Genomic DNA, 12178 nt, shown 5'->3' on the forward strand with positions numbered 1-12178 from the left:
GATGCAGCCATTCAAAGTGCGCGGTACAAACCTGTACTGCACGCAATTAGCTACGTCATACCGCGATACGTGATTGGTTGACCGAAATGACCGACAGCGGCACTCGTGGTGCATTGAACGGTTGTGAAAAGATTTAATCATTTAATGTCTTTACTGTGCACGTTTTAATCCACTTAGTATTGCATATTTATATGGAATTTTACAACTAAGTGATTAACATTTTCCATGAATACTTGTGCTTGTTGTCACAGTAAAAGAAACATACTTTTTAGAATTTAATTATTTAAGCAATATAGCACAGGCCTCGAGTGCCTTACTGCTTTCATAAAACGGTCCCCAAATATGCGATTGTTGTATAGAATGAATTTTAATTTGAAAAATGTATTTAACACGAAAATCAAGCCGTTTACATTCCTCCGCCTGAGAATATAGTCCCTCGTTGCTACGCAACGCAGAAAAACAGCCACAAGTAACATTAGCAAAGAGAGGATATTAGCTAGCCAATATGATAAAGGAATAAATTACTTGTTTTTTGTTTATTTCTTTAGCACATTTATTTGAACATTTCCATCAAACATACAAGCACTGAAAAACTGTCCAATCCCTAGTTCGTCAGGCATTTTCTTTTTCACTGCGGGAGTGCTCCCACTGATGCTGGTCTCAGTGCCTTCTATGATATAATGCCAGTGATTTGTTGTTAAAATTGGGTTTCCAATAACACCGCAGCCAACTCTAATTTTTATGTCCACTATAACAGAAATAATCTCCCTTGCTTTTAACTGAGCGTTTCATAATTTCTAAGAATGAAAATGATTTAAACTATGTGACACTTATCATTCAACAAGAGCTCAAAATATCACAAGGATCCTCAAGAGCACAACAAAGACAGCAGAAAAAGATACATGTATCAGATACATGAGAATCCAAGCTTTTTTATCTACGCTTTCTTATCTACTCTAAGAAGTAGTCTTTAAAATTTATCACACAGCAAAATGTCAAAATTCCGGGGTGTGCCTATATCGGAGAATATACAGTAACACGGCTTCGAAAATGTGTCAGCCAATCAGATTTCAGGACCGGAATTATCTGTTTTATAATAGGGAATATAATATGGAATCATGTATCTAAAGAAATTAATAAAGATATTAATTTAAGGATCTAAATATATAAATATATGTATCTATATAGCTGGTAGTATTACTGTATTCCAATTTCTTTGTAAACACGTTTTATTAACACCCGCATCACAGCGGGTGAGAAAGAGACAGAAAAAAGTGGATCCTGTTTTTTGTTTTGGTCTGTAGCTCAAATCCTGCTTAACTAAAAAATAGACACAAGAAGAGTATTATTGGACAATGTTGTGAGGCTCTGGTGGAATTTCTCTGTAAACTGAAGAGTTATAGAGGAGACGCTGTGTATCACCTCTTTTTACACTTGTAAAAAAGAACATTCCAATGTTAATATGACACGGAAGATATTATTAATAATGTAGCGCTTTCGGGCTCATGTGGGTTTGCGCCCTACAAATAAAATAGCAGAAATGCATCTTGTTGGTATGTCACAACAAAGCTAAAAAATTAATGACACAGTACTGGGTGCCTTAGTTCTGGAGGGTGGGGAAGATTTGAAGTGCTGCAGTTGATGTAGGAAAATCCTTATTGTTCAGTGCTTCTGTTATAGTTCGAATCCCATTTTTTAGGGATTCTCTGGTTACAAAGGATGGGGGAGGGGGTACCACCGATGGCAGGGATTGTTGAGGAGAATGGTTGTTCTAATAACTTAATTTTAGGGTCACAAAAAACAATTAAGTTACACACTGTCCCCATTCCAGTTGACTTGGTAGAATTGGTATTTCATTAACTAACTTTAATGCACAATAAAAGCAAAAACAACTGTCCTACTTTATAAAACTGTTCCTGTATTATTATTCTTCTTTCTTTTTTACCAGAGGTTAGAGGAAATTGAAAATAAACACCAGAGAAAGCATATTGTCTTCAATTTAGTCATTTATTCTACAGTACAAAGATTCACACACCAAATGTTTGAAAAACCTTAAACTTCTTAAACAATTCTTTTTTTTGCTTAGCAAGTCAATGATGACTTAAAAAAAAAATACCTGTCAGGCTGCAATTCCACCACCTGTAGAATCAAAGCAGTAAAACAGTATTCTTTTGTCAGCTATTCACTTGGGATGGGACAGCTGTAGAAGAAGTTAAATCACAGTGAGAACCCAGCCCTGGAAATTAAAATTATTTTATTCCAGAGCCCTTATTGTCTAAAGCACATAAAAGGGATAAACTATAATTTCTATTTTGATAAAAACCAGTCTCTCCTCATGAAACCCAACCAATAGAAATTCTATTTCTATTTAAAAACCTCTAATAGAACGTTATATGTAAAAACTTTATATTTTCCTCTGTACTTCTAGAAATCGTATTGTTAATCCCGCAAGCAGAGGCACTTTCCCTGATTGGAAAGTGGTAGTGCAACAAACATTAGCAGGATAATTCTTGCAGGTTCGTTAGTCCAGTATGTCAGCTTTGTAGCTTCAGTAAACAAGAACTCTGTTAAAGCTTAAAGACCAGAATTCTAAAAAGTGGCTTTTGTATCTACTGGTACCTAGAAAAAAACAATAAATAAGCAAAATTGACAGTAAACAGTCCACACTCTTCATTGATTTCTAGGTGTTGGATAACCTTTAACCTCTGTTTGTTACTATGAGGCTACGACTCAATAAAGAGGCATTCCAAAAGGCTTCCTTTCTGGGGAATTCAGATAGTTACAATCCTTTAAAAAAGTCTTAATCATGTTTTGGCTCGATGACAATCCTCTTAATGCTTCCTTTCCTTTATTTTTTCTTCTTAAATAAACTTTTTAACTTGGAAGGCTTCTTCACCTTGTCGCCATTCTCACAGGAGTCTTGGGCCATGCTGTGCATCTTCTGTTCCTTTGCTCCTCTGCCCTCAATATCTAGTGAAGTAAGAGAAGGATAACGGTTTTCTAAGACTGGCAGTGAACTGGGCAACTGGCCCATACTATAGGACTTTTCTAAGATACCATTGTAAACCATCTTGCTGACAGGACTAAAGACCATGCTTTGCGATTCTGTAACAGCCATCAAGTCAGGAGAACCTTTCTGCTGACCAGAGGATGTTGATGAATCTGCTGCACACAGTTCCTGATCGAATAATTCATCCCTGGAGATTTTCCTTGAGGGAGTTTCTGGCACTTCTGAATTAGCAAACTGCTTTCTTCCCAGGGAGGAGTTTAAAGAATCACAGTCTGAGCATGTGTCCTGAAGATCGCTGCAAAGGAAAAAAAAAACATTTTTAATATGCACAAAAGAGAAAAATATTCATTGAAAATAAATGTGCTTAACAAGATAAATGTATACTGTTGGCCTTAAGAAAATTAAAGCGTTCTTGGGTCCCAAATGCTAGGACCAAAGGTTGAGCCCTATAGTGACTAGTTCTTTTTTAAGTCTGTGTCATTATGCAGGTCTAACTGGCATTATATAAGAAATAGCACACAATTATTAAAGTCACTATGGCATCTCAGGCAGGTTTGACTTTAGCCATGATGTCCCCAGCTTGACATAAAATAGAATCCCAGAAGACCTGTCCAGCCCAAATTTGTATGAATTTGAATTCTTGTCAGTCAGAACCTGATCACTCTTCTAGCCAAAGCTAACTCTCCTGTAAGGCACTGTGGAACCTGTGATGTGTAAAAGGTGAAAGGCTTGATGGTGTCCATTTTGGAGGACGGCATACAGTACATGGTCCTTGTTCTGCATGTTAGTCACACCCGAAGAAGGCTCCAGAGTCGAAATGTTGTGTTTTTTTACTTCTCTTTTCAGCATGGAATAAACCTATTACTTTTTCCTATGTAAGTATAATTGTTAAAGTAATATGATTCTTAGTTAAATCAATACAGAACTGAACTTTCAATTCTGGAAGATATACAGGAATACCCATTAAATACTCCATACTTGAAAGAGAAAACTAAGGTATAAAATACACATAAGACTATTTTTAAATGTAAAAGTGCTAAAAAGATGAATGTTTAACACATGTTCTGAAAACTACCAATCCAAACATTTGTTCTATTGCAGATGATCTAAACATTGACAAAAAATTGTTTGGATTAATTGTAGGTAGCCTGCCTTGGGAAAAAGAGTTCTATTCAAATTATTAAATTCAACATGGAACATACATTTTTTTCTCCGCGCTGAAGTAGATGGGGTCCTCCTCTTCTTCTATATGCTGTGTTAGAGGGCTGCTGGCCATAGACAGAAGGTCAGGGTCTGCGGAGAGCAGGATGGGCTGTGGAGCTGAACTCATCACACTCCGCCGAGAGCGACACAGGCTACTACTTCTAGCTAAAGATCCAGCCTTTAATAGTGGTGCTGTAACCAAAGAAGAAAATTGAATGACTGCATACAATTATTTAGCATATAGAATATTTAGTCCTTCTCATGATTTCTCTCTTACAGTGCTAATTCCAAAACGTGCTAGGAGTTATATTTGACACTGCTTCGGATTTCAAAGGCTGTAAAAAATACATTATAACTTTAATTGATATTTCACTCAACAGTAACGCTTCAAAGTGTTCATACCAGCAAAAATATTTAAAGACATAAGATGCAAATTAAAAACATCCCTGTCATTCAGTATTGCTCCTACTTCATGCAGAAACAAGTCTGTGGTGATCTAATAGCATTTTGGCCATTTGGGCTTAAACAAACAAATAATTCTGATGAATCTGTATTTTGTAGTACACCAATAACCTCAGCTTTTTGAGAGAGAGTGCTGATGACAAGGACTCTTCACACAGTCAATCGGATGTGGTTGACAAATACGATGTATTAGCTATTAAAACGCACCACATTAACTGCTCATGGATACAGTAGTTCATCTTAAGCTGCTGTGATGATGTTTTTGAAGATTCTGATCAATATGAGTTCAAAAAACACTAGTGTATGCTCCAAGTAACGTACATTGCTTATTCACATATTACATAATACTCACACTTGTGTTTAAGACGTCTAAGTCATATATACATTTTACATTATGCATTTTAATCTAATATTGTACAAATATAAGAACACACTTCAATTAATGAACTGATGTGCAGTGCCTTGTAAAATCATTAGTTACCCTTCCAAATATTTCCCATTTTTTAGATAAATAATGTTTACCCATTTTTCAAGTGAATATTTGTGATTAAAATCTGAATGCTCAAACTGAACATATTATATGCAAAAACTAAAAGGCAAAAGTAAACATCCTTTTGCCAGGTACCATACTGTACATCCTCTGATAGGGTAAGGGCTCTGCAGGGCTGCCTCTTGTGTCTGAACAAGTCAATTAGAAATGAGATCCAATTAGTAATGGCTTCTGACAGACAAATGGGATATGGAGTATCTCTAAATGACAGAGTCAAAACAAAATCCATGGAGAATAGATAAGCCCCAAAAGAGCAAATAATTATTTAATGTTCTGAGGAGATTTATTTGGAATATTTGGAAGAATAACTGAACAATCTTCTTCATCTCTTTATTTGATGAAACATCTTATCAAATGAGAAGAAAAAAACTATTTAGAGATCATAAAGGACTAATAATGCAGTATATAAACTTTATAATATGCTTAAATATTAAACAAAATTCTCAGTCAAAAGCAAAAGGTGTGACTCAACAAAAAACTCTGAATTGTGATCTATAATGAGATTCTCACCACTCAAGAAATGCTTGCACAGCTTTATCAGGATCTGCATATATTTTAGTGCAGCTCTGAATGATTTATAAATCAAATCATCTTCTTCAATACAGGAAAGCACAGTCTCCTATGATATCACTGATGAACTTACATCATACCTTTCAGTCTTCGGCAATGACTTACAAATTATTCATACAGTACATCATAAATAAATTAGGATATTTATTATTAGGTTTTCCGGGTGAGCATAAGCATAACACATGCACTAAATTTTGCCATTCTTCTTATGAAAATCTTTTTTACATAAAACCTGACCTTCTAAAGAGAGTAAGCTATTTTTTGCAGTGGAAAGGCTAAAGAAACTGCTCCCTTGACAAAGACATACTTGGAAACTGTGGAATGATTGGAGGGGTGTCTTCATCTAGGTCATCCACCCCACCAGCAATAGGATAAGGTGGCACAGAGACCCTGGGCATGACCACCCAGCTGTGATCGGAGTAGAGTGTTGCTGTCAGATTGGGCAACCCTGAATTGTGAACCACAGGAAAGCCGCACAGCTTCTCAATCTGTTGCCAGCGGTGAAGGCGCTCCCTCAGACAGGCTGTCACCTCGGAGAGAGCTTTTCTGTAACCAAACCAAAGACAGAAATCAGTTCTGAGAAGCTGTTAAAATCCAGATTTGTTTTATTTATCAATCCATTCCTGAACTTGCTTAAGCTGCCAAAAAAGCACATTTTAAACTATAAATTTAACATGAATTGTGTTCAATTTTGAACACTTCTACTGGAATGAAATTTTAGTCTATTATTTTTTAACAGGATTCTAAATAATCAAACTCTTCTTTTGTGAGCAGGAAATGTAGCCAGACTATGAGTCGTAGTGGTGTTGCACTGAGCCATGTTTCACACTGCATAAACTGGTTTTGTTAGAAGACAGCCTTTGGGTAGTCAGCTACTGTATTCTGCCTTTCACCCCCACTGAGGAGTTCTGTGAGCGTATCCAAAGTGCAGTGATGCTCGATGTGTGTTGGCAGTCTGTGTCTAATTTGCACCACTTTATAACACACTGTGACAGACAGGCAGTCTGCCACCAAACTGTACAGTCTGTAAGCTAATCTTGACTCCAAGTGACATTCTCCCAGTCAATTACACAGTCCTTATTTCGGAAAGCTTCACGTCTAATAAATCACTTACATTCTCATTTTTTTGGCAAAAAAATCAAAAAGGTCATTGTAAGGTACAACATCCAGATTTTTCATGTTTACACACAAATATTTTATAAAAAGTTTACTGGATTAACAATTAGTTAAGCTCCCTCTCATTTAACAAACAAGTTTAAGGTGATAATAATTACACATTAGTTTTTATTTAAATTCTGGCCAAACATATATGTACAACTGACTAGTTTGCAGTTTCCCGTATTTAAGCATCATTCACATTTTGCTCCTAGTGTGCATCTTTCATCACTTTAAATTGTTGCAGTCTCCAAGAGTGTGAGTATTTTTGTTTATTCTGCACTGGCACAGAGTATCAACAACCAATGTTAAAAGCGTATTGATGTTCATTTGGCACAGAGAGATGTGAGGGTTAACCTTGTTCTCTGCATTAGAAATCAATGCCCATTATGCAGTTTCATAACTTCAAATACTGGGGCAGGCAAACCACTTTCCTGCAGCTGCACCTCATATAATTAGGCACTCATACATAGCTAACATCTTCATGACCATGTACTGAGAATCTTTTAAACAAAAAAAGCCACAATTTTCAAATAATGTCAATTTTACCATTCTTTGGCAGTATTATCTACACAGCAGTATTTCATTTTCATAGTAGTTCTAACTGCAGTTTGGTGGGATGGTGCCTCTCCTTAAATATTTTATACCATTTACAATCATTCCCATTTCCAACTGTAAAAATTCAAAATATCACCCAACTATACTGTAGCTTAGTTATAAATCTAAGACTGCATAATCTTTATCAATCATCAAATCAAAGTTATATACAGTATAATTCATGCACTAGTTTCTTATCTTCTGTTCTCAAACAACACAAACACAATCACAATTTAGGCAAAATCAAAATATTTTCATCAGTGATTTTGTTGGTCTCTAACAAAAGTCTCCTGCAATAGCTATGATTGAAAAGATCACAAACTTAAAGACATAAGATGCAGAAGAGTTAAGGGACGCAAATGTGTTAATAACTGACTATGGTTAAATTATTTCTTTTTTCAGAGGGTGCTTAATTTTTAAACTTTCAGAGACCATTATTTATTAAGTCCTATTCTTTTGCTCTTTACTTACATCCTGTTTAAATTTCTTGTACCCTAGGCAAACAAATTCTGGAAAACATTATAAGGATATTAATTTAAAATAAACATATATTGAAAAGGCATTAAAATTAAGAAAAGTGATGCAAATTGCTAATAATGCCTCTTATTAAGTATAATTCCATCATCCATGATTTAATGTTTAGATTTTGTCTAAATTTTACACTAAATAATGTGAGTTTTAACTTTGAGCAAAATAGTTTCTTAGGGCAACAATTCTGAACAAACCAAAAATAATATGCTCTAAACATTAGTATAAATACAAAATAAATGAAAATCTCACAATACGGCAACCATATTATTTTGATCTCAATGGGTTATTTTTATTAATGTGGTGAATGCTTTCAAATTACAGTACACACAAAAAGAGAGAGAAACCAAGAATTCATCTTACTTTGCTTCTAGGATCTTGTGGTCCACCTCATCCAGGGAAGAACTGTGGGCTACATGCAGTGTCCCAAAGACTGAATTTCTCTTCTTTTTAATTTTTTCTGCCTGAAATAGATGTAAAATAAGTTATGTTTTATAAACTGTATCATACTTTATAGTGTAGTGCTCAATACTACACAAGTGCAGTATAAAACCTACAATCTTGTACATACAGTTCATAACCTAAGGTTGGACGTGGAAACAAACAATTTCAGGCCCACAATGTTCATATACTTATTTACTGTATACAAAAATCTAGAACACATTCACATTATTTTAGATTCAAAAAGTATAAATCTTTTACATTTAAATATTTATAAATAATTGAAAAAACGTAAACATGCACAGGTGTATAAAGTTTCTTGCTCTAATAACATTAACAGATTTTTTTTCTCTCTTGGTGCTTAAGACACTTCACAATTAATCTCATTATAAATTCCCAAATTACTCACTTTGAAGCAAATCGATAAATACAAACTATTTAAAATGTGTGTAATTTTAAGTAATTTTCTTCACATCATTAATAATCAAAATCAGGACATAACACTCTAGTTCAGTTGTGGTATCTGCTGCCCACAAGATCATATTTTACTGTTAAAAGAGTACTGGTATTTTTTAGACTACACTGCAAAAGTTTAATATTTGAAGACTGGCATTTGTTCTTTAAATCGACTTACTTTAGTCTTTAATCACTTTAATTCACAGGTCTATTCATATATTTTTTTAATTTCAGAAATGATCTATCAATCCCTTTTCTTACCCCTTCATCCAATACAAGGTCACCAGGAAGCTGAAGCCTTTCCTGGCGGGCTCAAGACAGGATACACCCTGGATGGGACATCGGCCCATTGCGGGACACCCACACATAGACACTCATACACTCACACCAGGGCCAATTTTTGCAGAAGCCAATTAACCTATCAGTATATTTTTGGACTGTGGGAGTAAACCGGAGCATCCAGAAGAAACCCACATGAACCCCAGGAATTGAACCCAGAGCTGCAAGACAACAATTCTAACTACTACTCAACCCCCCAAAAAAATCAATACTGTATGATAATATTAAAGAAGGCTATCTATTTTCTAAAGCTTTAAACAGTTAAATAATTATGCAATTTATCATGTTTTGGTCCTTAATAAAAGTTAGCAAATACATAGATTCATATAGGCTTTAATTAATTTTATCAGTTTATTCTCTATTTCCTTTGAAGAAAAATGCTGACTTACCTCATCCTTGGCAACTGATAGCTGCAGCTCGGCATTCTGTTTCTTGATATTGTAGTACTGCACTTCCACCTCATGTGTTAACTGCAGCCATTTCTGCAGTGACTCAGGGACTGACCAATCTCCTTGCATTTCATACTCTTTCTCTGCTTTTTTTAATGCCATGCGTACCTACCAATTTGAGAACAATAAGCGCAAATGGAAAATTTTCCTTTTGTAACAGGATTATAGCATGCTCAAATCAGTTACTGTGAAATGAATCATGAAATCAATAATCTACTTAATACTCAGAAGACCTTGAAAAACAATTATTTTGTAAGATTCAAAAGCTGAACAGAAAATAAGAATATCCTGGCTTGTAATGGAACCTGTTCTGAGTGCCGGTTGTGCTGTGACTGTGACTAGAATTTCCCTGGTGAAGGTTTAAATCAAAAAGGGTATCCTAGTCTTGCCCTCCAGTAGTAATCCCATGGTTTTGTGCTTTAAACTTCACGTTCACAGTGTTATTGGTAATAACTTCTGTAATAGAGCAATCTATCCTTCATCTATCTTGTGCTAGTGTGAAGGCAATTGAGGTGAGCTATTACATTACACTACACAGTGGTGTGATTAAAACTGGGAGATCCTAAGTAAAGGGGGCATAAGTAGAAAAGGACTGAGAATTCTAAATTAATAAAGCGGAGAAAGACCACTCAACAATGGGACTGATTCAATACTCTGTGGAACACAACCGTGAATGTCTCACACCTGGACCAGCTCCTCTTCTGCATACTTGAGCCGACTCAGCTCACACTCGGCGCCCTCCCTCAGCTCTCGCAGGCGATGTGCCTCCTTTTTGGCATCATTAATTTCATTTTTCATTTTCTGCTCTAAATTCATCTTTTCCACCGCAACGTTTCGGTTTTCCTCCTGGGCTTTTTCAAGCCTAAGTGAGATAAATGGAAAAGGGAATGAAGTAAAATACAATCAGCAATTAATTATTAGCTTTGACAAAAAAAAATGGATCACCCCCTTTTTTTCAGGCTCCTAACATAAAAAGACTCAAACCAGATGCTGATGCAGGCTGTGCAGAGTTTGATAAAAAAAAGTTCTCATTTAAAAATAAATTAAAAAACGCTTATTTCAGGAAAAATGGGAAATCCAACACAATGGAAAGCTTCTGCTTTAAGATTTATTTTATATATATGTCTGATTCAAGGTCTCTCAGTATTATTTTATCACACTTAAAACAAATGTAACACTCACAAGAGACTTGCTTTCACAAACCTGGTTTACCACTATCTTCCAAATCAATGTACCATGCATATTGATATTAATCAGATAAAATGAATTTTAGGTGTTACCAAGAATATTGCTCACAATATTGGATGAGTTAGGTTTGTGTTGAACTTCACTTACCGTTCCTGAAGTTCTTGCAAGCTCTGCTCTGCACTTTGCAGGCTCTCTAAATCTTTCATCATCTTTGCGATGTGCTCTTTAGAGGTTTTGTTCTGAACATAAGCAAACCAGCACCCGCCAACACCAATGATAATCGAAATCATCAGGATAAAATCTTTCATCCAGTTATGTGGTGGGCCTTAAAAACAAAAGCATGTTTTCTTTAATTGATATTTGTTTAATATATATATATATTATAATCAATTTAAGTTACATAAAGAAACTGCATTCATACCCTCATTTACTTGGCACACAAACATTAAAACTTAATTTAGAGACACCAATTAAGCAAGACAGCATCTTTTGATGGTGAGAAAAAGCCAGAGCTACCAGTGAAAATCCACACAGCCAACAGAGAACATGCAAACCCCATATAAGTGGTACCCCAAACCTTTAGGGTCAAATCAAACCTATAGCCAAAGAGCTGTGACGTAGCAGCACTAAGTTCATTTCTAAGGATTTCCTCATTCCAGGTCTTAATTTGGCATGATCATTCAGCTCAAGACTGCTTTAATTGCTTTGCTGCAGCTTTGAATACATATCCTAGAACACAGTAATTCATTTAAACTTGGCACCTCATATCTCTTCTATTTTTAATAAACCATCAAATATGTACTAACGTATGGGAGGTCCAAACAACACAGCATCTAGGGCCTTCAGAATTAGTTTCTGCCTGTGCCGTTGATCCAAAATTTTTAGCTGAGATGTCATAAGTGAAGGTTCATTAGCTGCAATTCTGAAATAAAAAGAGAACACCATCAAGCCAGTCAACATGGGAATATCTTCTCACTTTTGTTTATGTAAAAAATACATAGCCATCTAAATGCCTCATCCTACAAAAAAATGAAAGCAAGGTGTCCCTCTCTGACTCACTAAATCAAGGGCAATGTGCCCTTTTATTTGCTATTTATTAAACATGAAATATTATTCTGACTTTCATACAGCATGGTAGTCTTTCCTTAAGAAAGTTATCCAAGGTATGGTGAACAGAGATTACTCTATAACTATTTTAATATGAGTGGAGTGGATTTCACCTAAAGTAAA

General features: G+C 35.4%; 1 protein-coding gene across 1 annotated transcript in view; it reads right to left on the reverse strand.

The window, feature by feature from the left end:
• Positions 1-1988: 1988 nt before the first annotated feature.
• Positions 1989-12178, reverse strand: part of stim2b (stromal interaction molecule 2b) — an 81024-nt gene continuing 70834 nt past the window's right edge. The window contains exons 5-12 of the mRNA XM_088628018.1: positions 11755-11870; positions 11096-11273; positions 10445-10622; positions 9701-9868; positions 8439-8539; positions 6103-6341; positions 4213-4405; positions 1989-3305 (exon numbers count right to left, since the gene is read on the reverse strand). Of these exons, the coding sequence (XP_088484144.1) occupies positions 2849-3305; positions 4213-4405; positions 6103-6341; positions 8439-8539; positions 9701-9868; positions 10445-10622; positions 11096-11273; positions 11755-11870 (1630 nt within the window). The 3' untranslated portion in view covers positions 1989-2848. The remainder of the gene's footprint in view (positions 3306-4212; positions 4406-6102; positions 6342-8438; positions 8540-9700; positions 9869-10444; positions 10623-11095; positions 11274-11754; positions 11871-12178) is intronic.

The sequence above is a fragment of the Lepisosteus platostomus genome, chromosome 1 (assembly GCF_059453375.1).
Source record: "Lepisosteus platostomus isolate fLepPlt1 chromosome 1, fLepPlt1.hap1, whole genome shotgun sequence".
Taxonomy (NCBI): domain Eukaryota; kingdom Metazoa; phylum Chordata; class Actinopteri; order Semionotiformes; family Lepisosteidae; genus Lepisosteus; species Lepisosteus platostomus.